The 25,512-nt window shown below is 32.9% G+C and overlaps 1 protein-coding gene across 1 annotated transcript in view; it reads right to left on the bottom strand.

The window, feature by feature from the left end:
• Positions 1-16,448: 16,448 nt before the first annotated feature.
• LOC143059173 (uncharacterized) overlaps positions 16,449-25,512 on the bottom strand; it is a 95,778-nt gene continuing 86,714 nt past the window's right edge. The window contains exons 15-16 of the mRNA XM_076232666.1: positions 18,828-18,884; positions 16,449-17,850 (exon numbers count right to left, since the gene is read on the bottom strand). Coding sequence (XP_076088781.1) covers positions 17,648-17,850; positions 18,828-18,884 — 260 coding nt within the window. The 3' untranslated portion in view covers positions 16,449-17,647. The remainder of the gene's footprint in view (positions 17,851-18,827; positions 18,885-25,512) is intronic.

The raw sequence follows: 25,512 nt of genomic DNA, 5'->3' as shown, positions 1-25,512 counted from the left end.
TAAGGATTTTCTTACGCCCAGGAGTAGATTACCTTAGCCGTATTTGGCACAACTTTTAGGAATTTTTGGGTCCTCAATGCTCTTCAACTTTGTATTTGTTTGGCATTTTAACTGTTTTGATCTGAGCGTCACTGATGAGTCTTATGTAGACGAAACGCGCGTCTGGCGTATTAAATTATAATCCTGGTACCTTTGATAACTATTTACACCACTGGGTCGATGCCACTGCTGGTGGACGTTTCGTCCCCGAGGGTATCACCAGCCCAGTAGTCAGCACTCCGGTGTTGACATGAATATCAATTATATGGTCATTTCTATAAATTTTCTGTTTACAAAACTTTTAATTTTTCGAAAAACTAAGGATTTTCTTACGCCCAGGAGTAGATTACCTTAGCCGTATTTGGCACAACTTTTAGGAATTTTTGGGTCCTCAATGCTCTTCAACTTTGTATTTGTTTGGCATTTTAACTGTTTTGATCTGAGCGTCACTGATGAGTCTTATGTAGACGAAACGCGCGTCTGGCGTATTAAATTATAATCCTGGTACCTTTGATAACTATTTACACCACTGGGTCGATACCACTGCTGGTGGACGTTTCGTCCCCGAGGGTATCACCAGCCCAGTAGTCAGCACTCCGGTGTTGACATGAATATCAATTATATGGTCATTTCTATAAATATTCTGTTTACAAAACTTTTAATTTTTCGAAAAACTAAGGATTTTCTTACGCCCAGGAGTAGATTACCTTAGCCGTATTTGGCACAACTTTTAGGAATTTTTGGGTCCTCAATGCTCTTCAACTTTGTATTTGTTTGGCATTTTAACTGTTTTGATCTGAGCGTCACTGATGAGTCTTATGTAGACGAAACGCGCGTCTGGCGTATTAAATTATAATCCTGGTACCTTTGATAACTATTTACACCACTGGGTCGATGCCACTGCTGGTGGACGTTTCGTCCCCGAGGGTATCACCAGCCCAGTAGTCAGCACTTCGGTGTTGACATGAATATCAATTATATGGTCATTTCTATAAATTTTCTGTTTACAAAACTTTTAATTTTTCGAAAAACTAAGGATTTTCTTACGCCCAGGAGTAGATTACCTTAGCCGTATTTGGCACAACTTTTAGGAATTTTTGGGTCCTCAATGCTCTTCAACTTTGTATTTGTTTGGCATTTTAACTGTTTTGATCTGAGCGTCACTGATGAGTCTTATGTAGACGAAACGCGCGTCTGGCGTATTAAATTATAATCCTGGTACCTTTGATAACTATTTACACCACTGGGTCGATGCCACTGCTGGTGGACGTTTCGTCCCCGAGGGTATCACCAGCCCAGTAGTCAGCACTCCGGTGTTGACATGAATATCAATTATATGGTCATTTCTATAAATTTTCTGTTTACAAAACTTTTAATTTTTCGAAAAACTAAGGATTTTCTTACGCCCAGGAGTAGATTACCTTAGCCGTATTTGGCACAACTTTTAGGAATTTTTGGGTCCTCAATGCTCTTCAACTTTGTATTTGTTTGGCATTTTAACTGTTTTGATCTGAGCGTCACTGATGAGTCTTATGTAGACGAAACGCGCGTCTGGCGTATTAAATTATAATCCTGGTACCTTTGATAACTATTTACACCACTGGGTCGATACCACTGCTGGTGGACGTTTCGTCCCCGAGGGTATCACCAGCCCAGTAGTCAGCACTCCGGTGTTGACATGAATATCAATTATATGGTCATTTCTATAAATATTCTGTTTACAAAACTTTTAATTTTTCGAAAAACTAAGGATTTTCTTACGCCCAGGAGTAGATTACCTTAGCCGTATTTGGCACAACTTTTAGGAATTTTTGGGTCCTCAATGCTCTTCAACTTTGTATTTGTTTGGCATTTTAACTGTTTTGATCTGAGCGTCACTGATGAGTCTTATGTAGACGAAACGCGCGTCTGGCGTATTAAATTATAATCCTGGTACCTTTGATAACTATTTACACCACTGGGTCGATGCCACTGCTGGTGGACGTTTCGTCCCCGAGGGTATCACCAGCCCAGTAGTCAGCACTTCGGTGTTGACATGAATATCAATTATATGGTCATTTCTATAAATTTTCTGTTTACAAAACTTTTAATTTTTCGAAAAACTAAGGATTTTCTTACGCCCAGGAGTAGATTACCTTAGCCGTATTTGGCACAACTTTTAGGAATTTTTGGATCCTCAATGCTCTTCAACTTTGTATTTGTTTGGCATTTTAACTGTTTTGATCTGAGCGTCACTGATGAGTCTTATGTAGACGAAACGCGCGTCTGGCGTATTAAATTATAATCCTGGTACCTTTGATAACTATTTACACCACTGGGTCGATGCCACTGCTGGTGGACGTTTCGTCCCCGAGGGTATCACCAGCCCAGTAGTCAGCACTCCGGTGTTGACATGAATATCAATTATATGGTCATTTCTATAAATATTCTGTTTACAAAACTTTTAATTTTTCGAAAAACTAAGGATTTTCTTACGCCCAGGAGTAGATTACCTTAGCCGTATTTGGCACAACTTTTAGGAATTTTTGGGTCCTCAATGCTCTTCAACTTTGTATTTGTTTGGCATTTTAACTGTTTTGATCTGAGCGTCACTGATGAGTCTTATGTAGACGAAACGCGCGTCTGGCGTATTAAATTATAATCCTGGTACCTTTGATAACTATTTACACCACTGGGTCGATGCCACTGCTGGTGGACGTTTCGTCCCCGAGGGTATCACCAGCCCAGTAGTCAGCACTTCGGTGTTGACATGAATATCAATTATATGGTCATTTCTATAAATTTTCTGTTTACAAAACTTTTAATTTTTCGAAAAACTAAGGATTTTCTTACGCCCAGGAGTAGATTACCTTAGCCGTATTTGGCACAACTTTTAGGAATTTTTGGATCCTCAATGCTCTTCAACTTTGTATTTGTTTGGCATTTTAACTGTTTTGATCTGAGCGTCACTGATGAGTCTTATGTAGACGAAACGCGCGTCTGGCGTATTAAATTATAATCCTGGTACCTTTGATAACTATTTACACCACTGGGTCGATGCCACTGCTGGTGGACGTTTCGTCCCCGAGGGTATCACCAGCCCAGTAGTCAGCACTTCGGTGTTGACATGAATATCAATTATATGGTCATTTCTATAAATTTTCTGTTTACAAAACTTTTAATTTTTCGAAAAACTAAGGATTTTCTTACGCCCAGGAGTAGATTACCTTAGCCGTATTTGGCACAACTTTTAGGAATTTTTGGGTCCTCAATGCTCTTCAACTTTGTATTTGTTTGGCATTTTAACTGTTTTGATCTGAGCGTCACTGATGAGTCTTATGTAGACGAAACGCGCGTCTGGCGTATTAAATTATAATCCTGGTACCTTTGATAACTATTTACACCACTGGGTCGATGCCACTGCTGGTGGACGTTTCGTCCCCGAGGGTATCACCAGCCCAGTAGTCAGCACTTCGGTGTTGACATGAATATCAATTATATGGTCATTTCTATAAATTTTCTGTTTACAAAACTTTTAATTTTTCGAAAAACTAAGGATTTTCTTACGCCCAGGAGTAGATTACCTTAGCCGTATTTGGCACAACTTTTAGGAATTTTTGGGTCCTCAATGCTCTTCAACTTTGTATTTGTTTGGCATTTTAACTGTTTTGATCTGAGCGTTACTGATGAGTCTTATGTAGACGAAACGCGCGTCTGGCGTATTAAATTATAATCCTGGTACCTTTGATAACTATTGGATCTACAGCAGAACTTGAAACTGGAACTCAGTGTCTACAATACAAAGTGCAAATAAGTATTTTCAATTTATGAGTTTGGCTGTCCCTCTAGTATCTTTCGTCTCTCTTTAATACAAGAAGACTGTTATGAAGGTGTTTCTTAGTGGGGGGAACTAAGCAAAGAGTAAATATCATCGACCTTCTGAATTTAAAGTTGTTTTGTTTTTCTAAGCATGTACTGATTTCGGGTCTTGAATACCCCATATCCTTCGTTTTTTTCTGTTTGATATTTGATAATAGACAACTATTTGACTGTGAAAGTATAATGTACAATATACATATCGGCAATTGTGTTTATTTATGAACCTTTTGTACACAAACAAGCATTTTGTTTACAAAGTCATCAGACTTGTATCATTGTATCAGGTTTTTCATATATGTTTATGATTTATAAAATATATATGATAATCTATTTTCCAGCACTCTTTCAACATGCTACCTGTCACCTGCTTTTTTAATTCACTTTAATAAACATGATAAATATATCATTTTCATTGTTAGTGACAAAACATTACTCTCTGCTAATCTTCCAGTAGTGATTAACACATAAGTTCAAATATTAAGTACAGTATGTTTTAAGCTACAACACGTATGTTCAATATGACAATAGGTTAAAGGAACTTGTTGCTTCAAAAAGGTTTACTACGGCATTGATGAATTCATGGAAATTGCATGTGTTGGAGTCGTTTAGCGAATAATCTATAGATAGTAAAACATATGGGTGGTTATTTTTTGCAATCATCTTGCCTCTTGCCATTGTTTGGTATATAAGACTCTTTTTATTTGTATCCTAGATCTTACTGTTATTAGTGGGTTTTTGAAAATCAATATGAGTCTAACACATGTGTAAAATGTATCAAAAACTCAAACCTTAAACCCAGATCACATCACATTTACAGACGCCATTTTTAAACAGTGTTGAAATATTGTTTAAAAATAAATCATATGTTTAAGACAAAAACTGAGATAAGTATGTTATTGATGATATTTTTCGTGTTAATTGTCCGTTTGTTTTTAGTTTTTGATATCCTATTCGTATATTTCGTCTCATTTTATCATAAATATCTAATGTTAATACAACTGTACATATAAAATAAATTTAGTTCATATATCGAATATTGGCAATGACTCATTCTAGATCCTCTGATAAGTCAAAAAGGAAATACTTCAAATATTTCAAAACATCAAAGGGTATAATGAAACAAAAATCAAGGATGTAATAATACAATGTGACACGTGAATTGATGATTAAATATTTAAGGAAGTATTGATAGAACTAATATTAATTCGAATAATCTTTTTTCAAGTGTTCGTCTCTGCTTTTACATTTCGATTTTATAAACAGTTTGTATAACACTATTGGTTTCTTCACATGGTTTATGCTATACAAATTTTACACCTTGTATCAAAGTACGTTGACTTCTATCTGACCGCTTTATGATGTTTTGTAAATCGATGTTTATTGGTATTGGTCAAATGGATAGGTCGGAGAGTCGTTGGGACGAGGGACACTAAGTTCCGTCACAGCAATTGTCCAAAGGTTAATAGTGATGCAAAAATACAAATGACAATGTTGAATGTATAGATCCGGTAAAAGTCTATCCTTTGTCACTAAAAAACGCTTCGATTTTACAATTTTACCCTAGCTTTCAAACATATGACCGATGTTTTATGAACTTGTTGATGTCTTACACATGTTACAGTGTGTTAATATTAAGCTATAGTGAGATGTCGTATCACTTCAAATGCTTATTTACATATTGTTTTGAAGTACCACAACAGTTCTTATGTTGTACTGTTATACCACTGTCCCAAGTTAGGGGGTGGGTTGGGATCCCGCTAACATGTTTAACCCCGCCACATTATTTATGTATGTGCCTGTCCCAAGTCAGGAGCCTGTAATTCAGTGGTTGTCGTTTGTTTATGTGTTACATATTTGTTTTTTCGTTCATTTTATTTACATAAATAAGGTCGTTAGTTTTCTCGTTTGTATTATTTTACATTGTCTTATCGGGGCCTTTTATAGCTGGCTATGCGGTATGGGATTTGCTCATTGTTGAAGGCCGTATGGTGACCTATAGTTGTTAATGTCTGTGTCATTTTGGTCTTTTGTGAATAGTTGTCTCATTGGCAATCATACCACATTTTCTTTTTTATATAACATTTGGAGCAGGATGTAATAACACGTCTGGATCACCTTAGATCACCCTTGGTTTTGTCGGGGTTCTTGCTTCTTAGTCTTTAGTAGTCTATATTTTTTCTTTGTATACTGTTGTTTGTCTTTTGGTCTTTGTCTTTTTTAAACACTCGATGGATGAATTTGAATGTTGTTTTTTTGTGTATATGTTGCCTCTCTTATATATAGAGCAACACCTGGCGCATATGAACTGCATTTATGCATGCAGAAATCTCAAGCATTGTGAACTGAAAATACTTTGCGGGTTGAACGTGAAAAGGAATTGAATCATTTGAAAGAAAATCGCGTTTCTATGTACCAACTTGTATAGACTTATATGGATCAAAATATGTGATGTCCCTTCATAAGATTTGGCAATATGGTAGATCCCATGATGAGCTATAGCTTGAAATATTGTATAAACACCTGTTTATAGTTTGGATATTCTACTGTGAGGGTATCAATCATCGAAGTATATCCAACCCTTTGTATTACTGATGTATGCCGTTAAATACAATTTAAACGTTGATGCTATAGCGCTGTTATTTTTCACTTTCTACGATTAAACGCTAGATATTTGATTGAATTAAAAATCATTATATTAAACTACGCCTCATTCTGTACATTTCCAAATAAGGCACCCGCAATTCAGTAGTTTGTAGCTGTATATCTTTTATGGGGCTTTTCGGTGATCATGTTCTTTGTTCTATAAACCGATAGTGGTCTCCTTTGAATCGATTGGTAATTATCATTGAGGGGTATTCTGTAGATAACTATGCGGTATTAGTTTTGGTCATTGGCAGACGATGTACGATGACATATAGGGTTACGGTTGTCTCTGGTGATTAGTATTCTGATTGACAATAATCGTCTTATTTCTATATATATTGAAAATTTACAAGACTATGAGATGAAAATGTAGGGAAAAAAAGGTGGATTTCAAATAATAAACATTGTTTAGAAGTATGTATTCAACATGTAATGGAAAATATTTGTTAACTGTAATGAAAATTTTGTATTCATTTTTTTTTTAAATTTAGGATTTTGATTCTGGTAGTTTGCAATTGGCGATATATATATCATATTCGTAAGTTTCACAACACTGAGGATTTCGAAAGGAAAGGAAGTTTCAAATACAAGTGCATTTGTCATAGCCTATATTTGAATTAATGATTTGGATCAATTGTGATAACAAAAAAATCAAGCAAGTTATTCAAAATCATCGTTTATATTATACAAAGTTACATAAAATATGGAAACCCCTCCTAACATTTTAGGGTGGCGCCAGCGACACCCCGCCTGAATTCGCCCCTTTCCCATCCCACCAAATGTAATTTTGGTATAGAAAAAGAGTCATGTCATGTATTCTTCCGACCCGCAGTAAAACCTTTTCCAATTTTGGGCTTCGATACATCAATGTCACGAAGTGTTGTCATTTTAGCATTTTTTGTCCACATTGTCATAAAGTGGAAAGTTTAAATATTTTAAACCTGGTTAAACCCACCATTTTTATCTAAAGTTTTCCTTAACAAGTCAGAAATATGGGAGTTGATATCAACTAGCTCGTTTCTATTTATGTTGGGGTTTGTTTTTGTTGCACTTCTCTCTCATAAAAACAATATGAACTATGGTAAAATACAATTACGATACTATTGTACAAAAACTATAGAGAACCAAATTGCCATTAAAGCAGTACTACGATGTTTGGTTCTACCATACTTGACCACAAATGCAAAAAAATTGTTACAGTTTAATTGATTAAAGGAAAAAGAGGGGTTTTTTTTTATCTAAAAAGCAGAGTACAATTCACCCTTATCTTTATCTTATTATGATAAGAAGAAATGATATCAATCTGAGAATACACCATTGTTCAATGAGATGCATTATTAACATAGTAATATAATTTTGTTTATATGAGTTTACACCACTTACATGTACTTAAATGTAATTAAATAGGCCAAAAGAACACCACTTGAGTTAACAAACGATATAATAGTGGTTTGCTCTCAAAGTTTATGTCCGCTAACGGAAAATGAATAAAGGCAACAGTAGTAAACCGCTGTTCAAATTTCACAAATCGATAGAAAATAAAACAAATCCGAGTAACAAACTAAAACTGAGGGAAACGTATCAAATATAAGAGAACTACGACACAACAGAGACACAACACCGAAACGTTACACACACAGAAACGAACTATAATGTAACAATGGCCATATCCCTGACTCCGTACGGAGCATTTGATGGCAAATTGGTGGGTTGAACCTGGTCTTGTGGCATGCTACACCTCCCGCTTTGATGGCAGTGTTAATTATAACATTACAATGACAACATTACACGACAGGGTTACAATAAATAAACATATAAATAGGAGAAACTATAGAAAAGAGAAACAAACGAATAATAGCCATCAAAAGATAACAGATAAAACAATAGTTGTATACGCCAGACGTGCTATACGTCCACACAAAACTATACTCAGATGTAAAAAGTTTGAAAGTGATCACATTCTATTACTGTTATATGAAAATAAAAAAAAATATATTCAGTTTACCTAGCTTTAGTATTTTGCCAAATTCCAGCAAATCGGAAAATCCTACGTACATCACTGTATACACCTACATTGTTCAAGAAAGACAAGATTTGACATAATACATTAATAAGCAAAGGACTACCAGCAGTTACATTGCCGGCTCATCTTCATGTTCTACTAAATACTGTGAAACTGTTTACTCGCGTAGTGGTATTTACCAAATGTGAATTCTTAAAATTTTTAATAACTTCTAGATAATTTTAAATCGCGGTCTTTTTCTGAAATTAGTTCTATCAAAACTTCTGATTTGTCAACCCTGTATACCACTATTCCCCATTTGATATTGAAAAATCGCCTGAAAGAAGTAATCCACTAGGCCTTTCAACATAACAATGGTAGCATACGCTATACTTTTATTACTTTGGGATATCATAAGGCATATTTTGTTAATAGGGAAAAACGAAAAGGTAAAACATGCTACACAGAAGAACAAGTGATCATTATGCGGGAGTTTCTTATCGTCAACATATTTGTTGAAATTGGAGGTAGACTTTTTCAACAAATTGTCGGCATTCCTATGGGAACGAACTGTGCGCCTCTCCTTGTAGACCTCTTCTTGTTTTCATATGAATCGGAGTCCCTTCAGACACTTATCAAAAACAAGAAGATCAAAGAAGCCAGATTATTTAATTTCACCTTCAGATGTATTGATAATGTTCTTTTTATAAACAATCCGAACTTAAGTCTTTTCTAATTGGATTCCATTAATATGTCCCCCAGAACTAGAAATTAAAAAACAACAGACACGGCTTCCTCCGCTACATTTTTAGACTTATATCTCGAATTTAACAAAGTCATTCAAGTAACAGTATCTAAATCAAACGAAACAAATTCTAAAATTATAAATTTCCCCAACATTTGTAGCAAAAGAGGGACGAAAGATACCAGAGGAACAGTCAAACTCATAAATCGAAAATAAACTGACAACGCTATGGCTAAACATGAAAAAGACAAACAATAGTACACATGACACAACAAAGAAAAGTAAAGAATAAGCAACACGAACCATAACAAAACTAGGGGTGATCTCAGGTCCTCCGGAAGGGTAAGCAGACCCTGCTCCACATGTGCAACCCGTCGTGTTGCTTATATGATAACAAATCCGGTAAATAGTCTAATTCGGTAGGTCACATTCATGAAAAGGAAGGGGATTGGAGTTACGACGTAAGGAAAATATCCGATATCATTTGTTAAACAGTTATTCCATAACGGTCAACCAACTCGTGATGGCGTGTGTAAAATTTACCCAACTTCACCTGCATGTGGGATATACAGTTCCCAACTAATTATTCGATATTCAAGAGCTTGCAGCTCCTACTTAGACTTTGTAAAACGTCAACAGTGTCTGAGTAGAAAGTTGATGAACCAGGGGTATGTCAAAGAACGTCTTGTCCTTTTCCTAAAAAAAAGTTGATCTGAAGGTACCAATACCTTGTTGATAAATATTTCGTATAAACTTCACAGATAATACATGATAGTCTTGGTGTATATATTATGCATACTGACTTGTTATATTGTTCTTTCATTTTTCTTTGTTATATTATTATTATTACTTGTACTGTTTGGATTGTTTTCTGTGATATCCATTGACGTGGCTGTGTAATTATACATCCGGTCAATATGTTTGTGTTATCTTTCATTTTTGCTGGTATGTTTTGTATATGCGACTTTTTGTGTTTCTTTGGTTCTTATAACGTGAGTCTGTACTTTGAAAGATCTCATCATTATGTTATTCTTCTTTTAAATGTCAGTATGCTATAGTTCTATAAAGAATAAGAAAAATAAGCTGAACGACAAACGACCAAATTATTTTAATCGAGTAGTGATATTAACCATTTTTGGATTCTTCTGGACAATTTGCAATCTCGGTCTATTGAAATTAATTCTTACTTAATTTTATTTTTTAACTCTGTAGGCCTACTTTTCCCTTTTGAAATTTTATTATAAAATTGTTTTGTGTTAACATCGTGAACATTGAACGACAAAATGTCTTCCTATGTGACGTATAAATTGTCTGACGTCAGACACGCGAAGCAATGAATATGTTTGTAATTTGATAGATGCTTGTGTGTTGTTTTTTTTTCTTCTAAAATTGTTTGTTTTAAGATTGTAACACAGTGATGACTGTTGTACCCATATTTTGACTATGTTTTTTATTATGTTTATTTTGTTCACGCATCGTTGTAAATATAACGGAATTTGAAGAGACTGTGGTAAAAGTGAGAGGTATAGCGCTATAAACCCAGGTTCAATCCATCATTTTCTACATTTAAAATTGCCTGTACCAAGTCAGGAATATAACAGTTGTTGTCCATTTGATTGATGTGTTTTGTCATTTGATTTTGCCATGTGGTTAGGGATTTTCCGATTGAAATTTCCTGGGAGTTCAGTATTTTTGTGATTTTACTTTTTACATGACAGCTCCAGCCTCAATAAAACTGGTCTTCGTCATATGAAAGTCAAACACAATCCCTTTATTTAGGGTTTAAATATCATACCATCTTGCAAAAATAGTTGAAGAACATAACTCGTATTGTGCCAACAACTTGTTTTTAAGATATATGTGCTTATTTCAGATTCAAAGACCCTATGATTAATCAACATTAATGCAAAAATATGTTACTTTTAATGACCTAACTACAGTATCGTAACTTTATTCCGTCTAAATAAATCTGTTTAAAGGTTTTATTAGCTTTTGTTTCGCCCCTCTTTTGTGCAATAACCGTTTCTCAAATGAAATCGAATATGTTCCTTACGTCGTAACTACAACCCCTACCCTTTCATGAATGTGACCTACCGAATTTGACTATTTACCAGATTTGTTATAATATGAGTTACACGACGGGTGCCACATGTGGAGTAGGATCTGCTTACTCTTCCGGAGCACCTGCGATCGCCCATAGTTCTTGGTGGGGTTCGTGTTACTTATTCTTTAGTTTTCTTTGTTGTATCATGTGTATTATTGTTTGTCTGTTTGTCCTTTTAATTTTTAGCCATTGCGTTGTAAGTTTATTTCCGACTTTTTGACTGTCCCACTGGTATCTTCCCTCCCTCTTTTATTAAAGTCACATGATACTTCATATAAAAAATATTTTGAATATGCTTTCGAAAATTTCATGACTAAGTTTCACTTAATAACAAGTGTACGTGGAATCACTTGTAAAGAACATACTATATCTGTTGAAAATCTGTTGATTCTATTAATTTTATTTTATCCGTAATTATACTAATTTTATTGCCCTATTTTTCACTGTATATATTTTTTAAATACTGTGCTCTGAGCAAAAGTCAAAATCGGAGAGTCCATAAACAAAGCTGAAATATATCGAAAGAATTAATCACAAATGAAAAATATTCCTGACTAGGTACAGGCATTTTGTGTGACTTGCAAATAGTTGATTAAACCTGTTAACCACACCCTTGTATGACAGTCGATCAAAATGCAAACAAAACAAGATTGTGTTATGATATGACTCAATACAATATAAAAACCAAACCAGTATGTCCGCAAAGAAATATAAAAGGTATATAGACAAAGAACATATTAAGCAAAAGGCCAAGTAAAAATACAAAGTTACCATAGCCCAATAAGACCATAACGGGATGTATTAGTATCGTGCCACGTCAAATAAATGTTACCAGAAATAGACTAAACAGTAAAAGTAATAATTTACAAAGACAAATAAAATTAACACTATAGCATGTAATTCAGATTACGTCGGTTCCTAGAATATAAACTACAAGACATACCTGCATTATTTGATAAGTTGATACGGAATGTTTCTGTTATGGTTTTCGGCTGTTACTTCTATCTTGCATGACTATATATTTCTCGTTCTACACTGTACGGAGTATAGTACAAAAAGTATACAAAATGCTTTAATTTGATTAGCTTATCGAGTATCATTAGACGATATTACGGTTCTTCTATTGGGTATTCGTTAAGGTACGGATTTCAAAGGTTAATACGATGAACATTTCTTTTATAGAACATACATCTATGTGTTTTCTTCAAAAATACACTAAATACTCACTCACCTGTCAATATTCTTTTTGTCAAATTTTATTTCTTTCTAAAGCGTACAAAAAGTCTAAAAATTAGTAATATAAAAGTTATATAATGAAAAAGAAACATAGCAAGTCATACTGGAATGTGCAAAAGACTAGATCAACATTTCGCGGACTTTCTTATTTAAGACATTAAGGGTGTTGACCATCAGAGAAATAGGTTTAGCAACTTGTGAAAACTGGATATTGCTTGATTTTAACTCTCGTCGTAGTCTAGTTTATTGTTGTATTGAAAATAATTAACTCGAGTTGATATCAAGTGATATCACATTATCACTCGTTATAAAACCTATATTGGTCAACAAGATAGTGATATCTTGAGATAAATATTTATATAGAAATTGAACAAGCCGATCTGTGACATTACCCTGGTTCATAAACTTTTAACTCAGACACTGGTGACGTTTTTTATAAGTCTGAGTTACACCTGCAAGCTCTTCAATATCGAATGAGTGGGGAAATTCATATCCCATATGCCAGTGCTACCATGGGGGGGGGGGGGGGGGTAGGGGTGGAATTGGTGATAATTTCGATATCAAAATTGTTTCGTTGTCAGAGATTCAGGTTTTTTTTATGATAGCTTATGTAACGTTCGAGGTATAAGTTTTAAAACGAGACAGAGGAACTCGTGTCTGTTGTGTCTTTAATTTCTAAATGTGGAGGATGTATATATTGAACCTAATCAGAAAATTTTGGATTTTCAATGGAAAAACACATCATCAATATATCTGAAAGTGAAATTAAGTGACCCTGGTTCCTTGTTATTTTTGATTTTGACAAGTGTTTTAAAAACCCTTACTCATAATAAGAGGTCGACAAGGAGACTGAGGCTCATAGTTCGTTCTTAGAAAAATGCAAAATCAAGCTGCATCATAACAGAAGATGGTTTATGCTAATAAACATGATAAATGAAAACATATTTATTCCATCTGTCTACAAACAGTTGACTATGATACAAACATGACTCAAGGAGGACACATACACTTAATGGACCTATTTGTCTTTATAATCAATTTCCTTGTGGTCCACTTCACTCACTTATGAAAGAAATATTAAAATAGATTAGAAATTGTGGTATTCAAGCTGAATGAAGTATCCATACAAAAGTCAACTTACTCCATAGAAGGTTCATAAGAAGTCCTGTTTTAACGCAATTCTCTACTAAAAGGTGTATTATTTTTTTCTGCGTTTAACTGATTTAATTAGTGAACGCTATTTTAACTGATCTTACAAGTAATTTTTTATTGTGTACTGTTACCCATCTTTTCTAAAAAGGGGAGAATTTGGCGTCAGCAAACACATTTAATCCTGTCTCATCCTTTAATAGTCTGTTCCTAGTCAGGAGTTTGTATTCACATATTCACTGGTTGTCGTTATATCAATTCATGTCTGTCATATTCTATTGCTACATTTTGTTTATTTTTTATAAGGTTATTAGCTTTCGTGATGGAGTTGTTGTATATTTTTCATTTTAAATCCTTTTATAGTAAACTATACGAAATGTGTCTTTCTAATTGTTGAAGCCCGTACAATTGCCTATGACTGGTTACATCAACTTACTTTTGAAATATGTTATTCAGTTGTCTCAATGCCAATCAAACCTCATCTCCTTCTGTTTATACTGGTGGGTTTATAGTTCTAATAACAAAAGCTCTCTAAATATTTTGCTTCTTATACATATTTTAATATCAAATACTATGTATTAAACGTTCCAGATGGAATTAAATCCAGACGGACGCATGTTATCTATAAAGTAGTGTCTAATTCAGATTAGGTCAGTCACAGACACACGAGTTTTCAAAAGTTTTGTCGGAATTTACAAAAAGTCGTAGATATATGCAGATGAATCAAATATACTTTAATAACGTTTGTCATCTTTAAGAAACAAAAGCAATTTCACAAGGTTAAACTATATTTATTGTTACAAAAATAATAAACAGCACACGGAAATACAGTCAGTAAGGGTATTACATGAATTTATTTAAATACAAGCATATATCTCAAAGTGTTAATTATAAGAAAAAAGCAAACACATGAAATATTCTAATCTGTTTGAACATACGATTCCAAGAGTATGATGTACAATTTTAACAATTTTAAGAAACAAAACCGTATTAGCATGTTGAATAAGTATTTATGATTGCAGTACATTAATCATGTTTATATGTAATTATTGTTTCAAATCACATAATCATCGTGAATTTACATTCGACAATTTAAAATTTAATGCTTTTCAACTTTGTACTTGTTTGGCTTTATGACTTTTTTAATCTGAGCGTTACTGGTGAGTTTTATGCAGACAAAACGCGCGTCTTGCGTATTAAATTATAAGCCTGGTACCTTTGATAACTATATACTTACATAAATTTGTTTGACCCAACACCTTCAACCTTTCATTAAGGAAATTGAAACTCATTAAAGGACGTCAAACTAACATATATCATTTAAACCCAAGATGCGCGTTTTGTCAACACAAGATACACCAATAACACTCGAATCAATACTGTTGCAGCTATCATCGTCTTGGATATCTTTTCCCCTTTTTTAGTACTATTCCTATTGTTTAATACAAATTGAAATATGGAATACAATCTATATACGGTATTGCGAATAGTTTATTTATGTAAAATCATGTGAACAATATCTTGTAATGTATACAGAAAATATCAAATTTGCACTGTTGGTTCGAAAAATATCTTCACAGCTATTAGTACAAACACAATATTGATGTCGTCTGTCACAGATTATAAAAGGTGTCACAGACGTTTTAAGTGCCAGTCTTTATAAGAATCAGGCAATTTAGGTAAATATTAAAACATGATTAGAAAAAAACCACCGAGCTAATCATGCCATTTATTACTAACCATCTTCGTGAGTTAAAAAGTATTAGTATTTCGTGTGTGTGTGTCTGGTAATATCAAATAACTTGGTTAGAAAATAGGTTAGAATGATAGCGAATTACAGAGTTATCTCCCCTTATTTGTTAATTTCTAGTGCATTTCAACCAAATTGTATCTTACCAGAACAAAAAATGGAAATGTATGTTATTTTTGTGCATAACTACATATTATGAACTGAAATCAATGTCAAATTGGGTGGGGTTTTTTGGTCATGTTTTCACCACTGCCTGATTCTTAGGCAGACTGGCACTTAATAATGAATTTAGTATTGGATTACATAGAAAAGAACCATTCAGGTTCTACCCAAACACCCTGACTACAATGTGTATAAAATGTCGCCAAAAACTCTGTTTATTTATGCCATTTCAGACCTGAAATTTTGTCAAGAGTACTTCTCCATGCTTGGGTAAAAAGTGAAACATTGTGTTTTCATTTACTGAAAAGAGAGGTCGAAGAAATCAATGAGATATTCAAACACATAGATACATTAAAACAAAACCCAACACCATGGCAAAAATTAAAACCAAATTATATGTCAACCAAACACAGTATGGAAAAACTAAAAAAGAAAATGCTGTGATCTCTAGCTCCGGTAGGGTTACAATAATCTCTGTTTTTTTTTTTGTTTTTTTTGCATTTGGTAATTGTCAACATTTGTCTTCTTATTGAAAAAACAGAATATGAGCAGTAGATCTCTAGTACTGAAAACGTGAAAACTGTCAATAATTTGGCGATCACATACAACTGGCAAATATATTTGTTGCACGAATGCATGGAAATATGCATATCTATAGAGGAAAAGACAACTTAAATTTATGATTATGCTTATCAATTATTGGCCAATCTGTTGTTCTAATTTGTGAATAAACAAACAAATGTTGTAAATGATATTTATATTTTCAATTTGTGGAAAAGATTGAAAAGATTTAAATCGACAAAGTGTACGACTACAATGCAGATAAGTGATTAATACGAAGAGCCAACACACGTCACAATGTATCATTATTAATCAACATATAAAACAAAGGAAAATAACCAAAAATACCGAACTCGGAAGTAAATTCAAAACGGAAAGTCTTAACTAAATATAAAAATCAAAAGCACAACATGAATCGAGCAAATGAATGGATAATATTGTCATTATGTAATGAAACAAAAACATGACGGAAACATTCAGTATATTCAACATATTTAAATTCAAAGTATCGACCCCCAAAAAGGAATCGTACATTACATTTACGAACAGACCCATAGACAATTTGAAAGACAATGATGCGAGGACGATAAGATTGTTGGTATGATAACGAAATCAACAATTACAAATATTCAAATATTTTGTTAATGTTTTTTTTAATAAAATTGTCTTAAAAAAAGATTCATAATAGATCTGCAACTTGCATTTAAAATTCAATAATGATGATTATAGTAAACTGTTTTGATCAAGCCGTTTTACTTAAAATTAACGTTTATTAGTTGCACAAACATGATGATAGATTCTACCAAAGTATGCATGCATTTTAATTTCACATTTCATTGGTCCTCTCGTTTTTATATTAGAAGTTCTAAATGTGACTGTACAATGATTTAATTAAATACAGTGTAAGTAAAACTGCTATTTGTTCACAACCAAACTTTGAATACTGAATTTGAATATGACAACTTAGATCTATCAGACGATTGATTATCTGTACTTAATTTGATACAGCCACTCATAACTAATATACACCTTTATGTTGTTAGGTTTTTCGAGTATAGTATTTGAATAAAAAAATGAGTGTAAAGACTTTTTGTATAAAAATTTCATAACAAAATAACAGAATCATAAACATTTAAACAAATGCACAATTTAAAACAGTAACATATTAACGTCTAACTCAAAAAATTATATGCTCTAACAAAAGACACAACAAATTGACAGCTGAATTTGCAATGAATTAATTCAAACAGCATTGGATTTGAAATGTTTTCCAGAACTTTAATCTCACTTAATTAGTAAGAGATTTTCATAAGTGTAACATGTATCATGTTAATGTTTTACTATAGAAAGCTGTTACTGAACAAATTATACAATAAATTGTCGCTTTGCTTTTCAAGTCTACCCTTTGACGACAAGGGGCTGCATCATCATATGATTACCTTGAAGATTCTCATCTTTCCCATGTACAATTATTTGTCCTGCATTCCAGATTTGTTTATTCTTGAACTGCATGAATGACATATCAACACTCCAACAAATATCTTTTTGTATTTTCAATCTTCCATCGAAACTTTGATTCTTTTTGAGATATTTGGGTAATTCTATAGTTGAAACAAGTAATGATACATGAACATAACATTAATTGAATATCATTAACAAACAGAAAAATGTAACATACTTATCAATCTCAATCAGGCGTACTTTATTATACCTCTAGTAACTTTGATGAGTTTCGTGTTGACAAGTATAACGTTCTCCGCTCTAAATAATTTTTTTTATAATCAGAATCACTTTTTTTAGCCTGCAGGCAGAGATTGTTTTCTGTATTTTTGTAATTGTAACAATTCGAGGTACTATTTTGAGATCCAAAAGTACTACACGTTCAGTATCTGTTCACTTTTTTTTTGTTACTATGTATTTTCAATTGACATTTATAGTGTGTCTTTCTATGTTGTAATGTTACAGCCTTGTGTCATGTTAGGATGGAAGCTGGCGATCTTTAAAATGTTTAAACCGACTGCATCTGTTTGTTCCTGTCTTAAGTCAGTAACCTTATGTTCAGTTGTTGTAGTTTGTAAATTTGGTTGATAAGTGTTTTTGTTTTATAAAGATTATAGAAAACAAATGGCTATGAAACGAAATTGAACCGGTGTAACATGCAGACCAGCACTAACCGGTGTTAAATGCAGACAGGCTTACTATGTTTTATATATCTACACTTTATATGTATCTGTATATCAGATAAGTAAAAAACCGTCAATAAAAACATAGTCCGTTGTCTAATATGTTTACATCTATCTTTCATATTTGGATCAATGTTTCGAAGTGCATAATAGTGAAATTGATAGACATAGAAACTAGATCCAATATTGTTTTTAAAACGTTAACAATATTAAAGAGTAAAATGGATACTATTTAACAGTTAAATGCTGTTAACTGGAGGCAATACTTCAAGGTGTAAATAGCGGTATTATTGCGAATATGTTAATAAAGAAGTAGTATTTGGAGGTTGAACAGATACATATTAGTAATATAGCCAGTTATTTTGTAGTATTATGAGCTATTTGTGGGATATTACCTGACAACAAAAACATTATCAAAATCAGTCCAAGCGCTTTTACTGCTGGAGTTATACCTACAATAAAAAAGAGTTACATTTAATCGCTCTGTTTATTGTAGTTTAATATTCTGTATACAACATATACAATATGAAAAGTAAAATCCCCAAAAACCTGAACTCCGAGGAAAGTGCAATCGGAAAGTCCCTTATCAAATGGCAAAATCAAATGACAACACACACCAAACGAATGGACAACAACTGTCATCTTCCTGACTTGGTACAGTCATTTTTAAATGTAAAAGGGTTTAAATGACACTACCTTCTCTGGTTTCAATTTTGTTCACCGTTAAGGAGGCTGGCGGGTATAAGATTTTCCCCAAAAAATTAAGCATTTATTTTTCATTACAAATTTTATTAATTACCTTAGGTAGTTGTTACTTAATCATATGGTACAAAAATCATTCCACAAAATCAATACGTGTTGGTTCCAGGTGTCTTTTAAATTGTAGATATCATTAAAAAAAACTCCAAATTATCTCCCTTTGGTGCAAAAATGACATTTTTTGGCATTAAAATTGAACTAAATTTTTTAACTCATCGGTGACCTATACTTTTTATTGTTGTTTTCGAATAAGCTGTACATAAACTAAATAATTGTAGAATTTAAGCGATTTCTGTTATTTAGTTCTTTTATTTCATTTCGATATAACCGCTAATTTTCCTATTAGTTCAATAGAAAAAAATGACATTAACAAACATGTATGCTTCTTTCGAAAGCAGATTGTGAGCGTAAATGAAAGGTGACCCCATTTTTTTTCGAATTTCTGTTAAGTATAAGATATAGTTCATTTCATTTATAGAAAAAAATAGCGAGATCCTATATTAAATAAAAGAAAGGATTTAGACCAGCGAGCCCCTTAAGAGAGATTTTATAAAAGTATATGTAACAAAACACCCTCTCTTTAACAAGAGTGCACTCCCTAAAACTCACCTTCTGTTTCAACAATTGTTATTCTGTGGATAGTCCTAAACATAAAACTTAGCTTAAACTATGACATAATCTTAATATGATTCAAGAAAATGAGGCCAAGGTCAAACCTAATGAGAAAAATTGTACACAAGTATTCAATATAATAAGTATAGTTGACCTATTGATTATCATGCTCATAATTTCTACGAAACTGACATAACCAAAAAATTAAAACATTGACCAATAAACCATGATGCTGAGGTGAAAGTAAAATTTTTATATTCCAAAGGAGTTTCAGAAAATATCGAAACCTTTCTTTACAGTTGCACAATTAAACACAAATAAAACAAATATTTAAAGAAACAGAACTACAAATTCCACCGGATTAGAATTAGAAATCAGAGAATGGTACAGCAGATAACCAAAAACTAAAGACAATTTTCAAATAAAAAAAAATGCCTAAACTTGCAAACAAACGTATTTATATATAATTGTACATCTACAGATATTGCAACTTGTTATTTTGAAATCATTTTCGACTTAGATTTTACAGATCTGTGACAATACTAACGGAATAGAACTAGAAAGAAAAAAATATAACGAATTTTAAACAAGAACTCATTGCAGTACACCTGATATCTATTTGTCCGCCATTACTGGATATCAAACAAGTTCCCGTAAAAATTTGACGTTACAAAACAAAATATCTGTAGCCACAATGAAAAAGTGGTTGTTGTATGCGTCAAGAGTTCAAGCGGCCGGCTCAGCCGGGATAAGCGATAAGGTGTATGCAACGAAACCTATGTAAAATAGATCGGATAACAAATTCATGAATAACTGAACTTCAAAAATATGTTTAAACTACCTTTGATATGACTCGTTACATAATAAGCTGCATATGCATGTATATGCAGCCCTGTTTTGTGTATGCGAAGAGTTGTAGGGAATCTCTTTTATCGTTTTTATCTTGATAAATTGTTTTCAAAACAGTATTATAAATGTACAATTTCCCTTTTTTAAGATTTTTAAAAACATAATTACAATGTAGGACATTTCAGATAATCTAATTTCTTACAAACATGTACTAAATTCCGAAGGAGAAGTAATACTTTTATTATGTTATCCTAAATACCGCCGATAAAATGTTGACGTTGCTTTGTTTATTATGCTCTCATGGATTAAACATAAATAGTAAGAAACACAAATATTTATCTTTAATGTACTTTGAATATGTTATTCCTATTGTTTCGTTTTAAAAGTATAGCCATAAGAACAAATATCAGCAACGGCAAGCATATCAAAACTTGTAACATACTTATATATCTTTCATGAATGCATTCGTCCGTCTGTGGACGAAAAACGCGTCTGGCGTGTTAAACTATAAACCTTGTAGCTATGATAACTATTTGCACCACTGTTTCAATGCCACTGCAGGTGAATGTTTCGTCCCCGAAAGTTTCACCAGCCCAGTTGTCAGCACTTCGGTGTTGACATAACTATCAATTATATAGTAACTTTGATAAATTTCCTGTTACAAGTCAGATTTTTTCGAAAAACTAAGGATTTTCCTATCCCAGGAATAGATTACCTTAGCCTTATTTAAAACAACTTTTTGAAATGTTAGGTCCTCAATGTCTTCAACTTTTACTTGTTTGGCTCTATTACTGTTGATCTGAGCGTCACCGATGGGTCGTTCGTGGACGAAACGCACGTGTGGCGTATTTAATTATAATCCTGGTACCTTTGATAACTATAATAGAAAATATAAAATTTTGAAGATAAATGTGTTCATTTACTTTTTTCCACACAAACTTTGTTTCTTAGTTCTACAAAATAGCATAGAGATATAGAAAAAAGTGACCCAAAAACTCATGATAACTATTTACACCACTTGATCAATGCCACTGCTGGTGGATGTTTCGTCCTCAACGGTAACACCAGTCCAGTAGTCAGCACTTCGGTTTATCCATTATATGGTATTTTTTTATACAAAAATTTCCTGTTACAAAACTTATATTATTTATTTTTTTTAAGATCAGAATGTTCTTATCCCAGCAATAAATAACCATAGCCGTATTTGGCACAACGTTTTGGAATTTTACGGCCTCAATGCTCTATACATTTTACATTGTACTGGATTAGCTTTTATTCTTACGTGGACGAAACGCCGTCTAGCGTATTAAATTACTTGTATTCACATTGAATGAAAAGGTGTCTCAAAAAGAACAATAATAACCCTTATAGTACAGCGGGTACAAGCATATTTCAGACGAATTGTGCATATCCTGCTACAAGCATGACATTTGGCATAGGCCTTCCTCAACTATTACTCTTGAAATTCAGATAGGAAGTCATTTGAAAAAAAATGTCTCACTTCCGGTAAAATCCCAAATGGCGGACATCATGTAGCAGGATGTGCACATTTTTTTCATAAAGCCGCAATATATAATAATCATAATAATAATAAGCCAATTACCTGATAACAATTCTAGAGCATCATTAAATCGAAAAAGTGTAACCAGTATATAATCCAAATCAGTGTGAAAATAAACTATTCTGTAACAAAGGGTTTTGTGATTTTCGCAAATCAGAACTGTGCTGTATTCAAAAAATGATGATTATACTTGTCGAATTATGTAAGATTATAAAATTGTCATTCATACAATTTCGTATATTTCCGTTTAAAGTTATTAAGGAAAGTGTTAACAACAGTAAATCCTTTTTTTAGCTCACCTGGCTCGAAGCGCCAAGTGAGCTTTTCCAATCACTTGGCGTCCGGCGTCCGTCGTCGTCGTCGTCCGTCGTCGTTAACTTTTACAAAAATCTTCTCCTCTGAAACTACTGGGCCAAATTAAACCAAACTTGGCCACAATCATCATTGGGGTATCTAGTTTAAAAAATGTGTGGTGTGACCCGGCCAACCAACCAAGATGGCCGCCATGGCTAAAAATAGAACATAGGGGTAAAATGCAGTTTTTGCCTTATAACTCAAAAAACCAAAGCATTTAGAGCAAATCTGACAGGGGTAAAATTGTTTATCAGGTCAAGATCTATCTGCCCTCAAATTTGCAGATGAATCCGACAACCCGTTATTGTGTTGCTGCCCCTGAACTGGTAATTTTAGGGAATTTTTGTTGTTTTTGGCTATTATCTTGAATATTATTATAGATAGAGATAAACTGAAACCAGCAATAATGTTCAACAAAACAAGACCTACAAATATGTCCATATGACTAAAATTGTCAGTCAAGCCCTTAAGGAGTTATTGCCCTTTATAGTCAATTTTTAACCATTTTTCGTAAATCTTAGTAATCTTTTACAAAAATCTTCTTCTCTGAAACTACTGGGCCAAATTAAACTAAACTTGGCCACAATCGTCATTGGGGTAACTTGTTTAAAAAATGTGTGGTGTGACCCAGCCAACCAACCAAAATGGCTGCCACGTCTAATAATAGGGGTAAAATGCAGTTTTTGGCTTATAACTCAAAAACCGAAGCATTAAGAGAAAATCTGACAGGGTTTAATTGTTTACCAGGTCAAGATCTATCTGCCCTGATGTTTTCACATGGATCGGACAACCCGTTGTTACATGTAGGTTACTGTCCTGAATTGGTAATTTTAAGGAAATTTTGCCGTTTTTTGTTATTATCTTGAATATTATTATAGATAGAGATAAACTGTAACAGCAATAACGTTCAGCAAAATAAGATCTACAAATAAGTTTGCATGACCGAAATAGTCAATTGATCCCTTAAGGAGTTATTGCCCTTTATAGTTAATTTTTAACATTTTTCATAAATTTTTGTAAATTTTTAGAAAATATTTTCCACTGTAATTACTGGGCCAAGTTCATTATAGATAGAGATAATTGTAGCAACAAGAATGTTCAGTAAAATAAGATCTACAAACACATCACTATCACCAAAACACAATTATGTCATGAATTTATCCGTGTCCATTGTTTAACATGCACAAGACCAAGGTGAGCGACACAGGCTCTTTAGAGCCTCTAGTTTCACAACTATTTGCTTTGAAAATAGATCGATATATATATTACAGACATTTTAAAAATTTTGAATTTCAAAATGTTCAACAACTTTTATTGTAATACAGCGTTCGCAAATGATCAAATTGTTCATAAAACAATAGTTAACAGAGGTTTTGCTATTTTTTGTCCATTCTTAATACAAAATGATTCCCATGCGTAAAACATATAAATAAAATAATACAATAAAAACATCATCATTAAGTTTTAAACATTCATGAATTAGTTTGATCAAAAGTATTTAATTTTAAAAAATAAAACTCATTAAAAACACTAGACTAAGGCTGTGTTCACATTGACCTAAACTCGGTGTTGTGTAAGTGTGTAACACAACTACGTTTCATTGATAAAACTCTAAATGTAGTCGATAGACAATGTAGGCCGTGCAAAAAGTCGAATGATTTTACGTGCATAATTTTGGTGAAAGACGTTTGATGTACAATTAATTTTGGTAAATAAGTGTCATAACATACTTTTCTCTCGGAATATGGAATAAAACAGTTAATGTCGTTTTTCTTAGGTAAATATGTGGTCAAATTGACTTTTGAAAAACTGATTATCACTTCGGTCGTTAGTCTCAGTGTAAATCCGTTTTTCAAGAGTCAATAAAACTACATATTTACCTCATCAAAAGACAGAAATTGTATAATATTTAAAAGCCAACATGAAACTTTAAAAGCACAGATGCAGAAGCAGTGATAAATTCTTCATGTACGATGGGTGTGATTTTTTTTATTATTTAACATTTTTAATAAATAATTCAATTCAATGTCGAGCACACACGAAATATACGAATAACCATCTCAGTTATTTTAAGGTTGAGAGAGGGAAATTGTTAGTAAAAAGTACCTCATTAATTTGAATTGCAAAGAATAAAATATTTTAAGAATTCTGCATTAATAGAAATATCAGTTCCTCACATGGGATTTAAAAAAAATGACACCCTTCACAACCGCTTACACATCAGGGTAATTGTGATGCTACAAAAATGAATGAGTGAAATGTCCTCGTACCTTCTGAATATGCGTGTGGAATTAAACAATGAATCAAACTGATCCCATTACAAGACAAAAGCAACAAAGCATTCACAAGGGGAATAGTGTGTCTAAAATCGGAAATACAAACGTGGGTGAAAAGATAGAAGATGTGATAAACTGTAATATGTATAATATTTCCAACAACGAAGTTTACCTACAAAAATATAAAACAAAACGATAATTGAATGAAACCATTATAATTCTTTGTAAAATAATTTCAATTATATTAAATTAAATGTCAGAGAACAGTTTTTGGACTTTTCTGGTTATCACATCATGTAAAAGGGGGACAAAAGATACCAGAGGTACAGTCAAACTCATAGATTGAAATAAGCCTACAACGCTATGGCCAAAACATAAAGAGAAAAACAGACAAACAGCGCACAATAGTAAGTATCAATGCGACAGGTACAATGTATAGTGCATTTCCAAAATTCATGAAATCCTAAAAGCTTAGTTTAAGATCACCTCTAAATAAATTTGAAATATTGCTTATATGTATTAATTATGTTATTTCTTTACGAAATAATTTGTTTACATGATTAATTATGAAATAAGAAGTTTTTGGGTCACTTTTTGTCTATATCTCTATGCTATTTTGAAGAACTAAGAAACAAAGATTGTGTGGAAAATAGTAAATGAACACATTTA

Source organism: Mytilus galloprovincialis, chromosome 14 (genome assembly GCF_965363235.1).
Source record: "Mytilus galloprovincialis chromosome 14, xbMytGall1.hap1.1, whole genome shotgun sequence".
Taxonomy (NCBI): Eukaryota; Metazoa; Mollusca; class Bivalvia; order Mytilida; family Mytilidae; genus Mytilus; species Mytilus galloprovincialis.
This window is presented reverse-complemented; position numbering and strand designations above follow the sequence as displayed.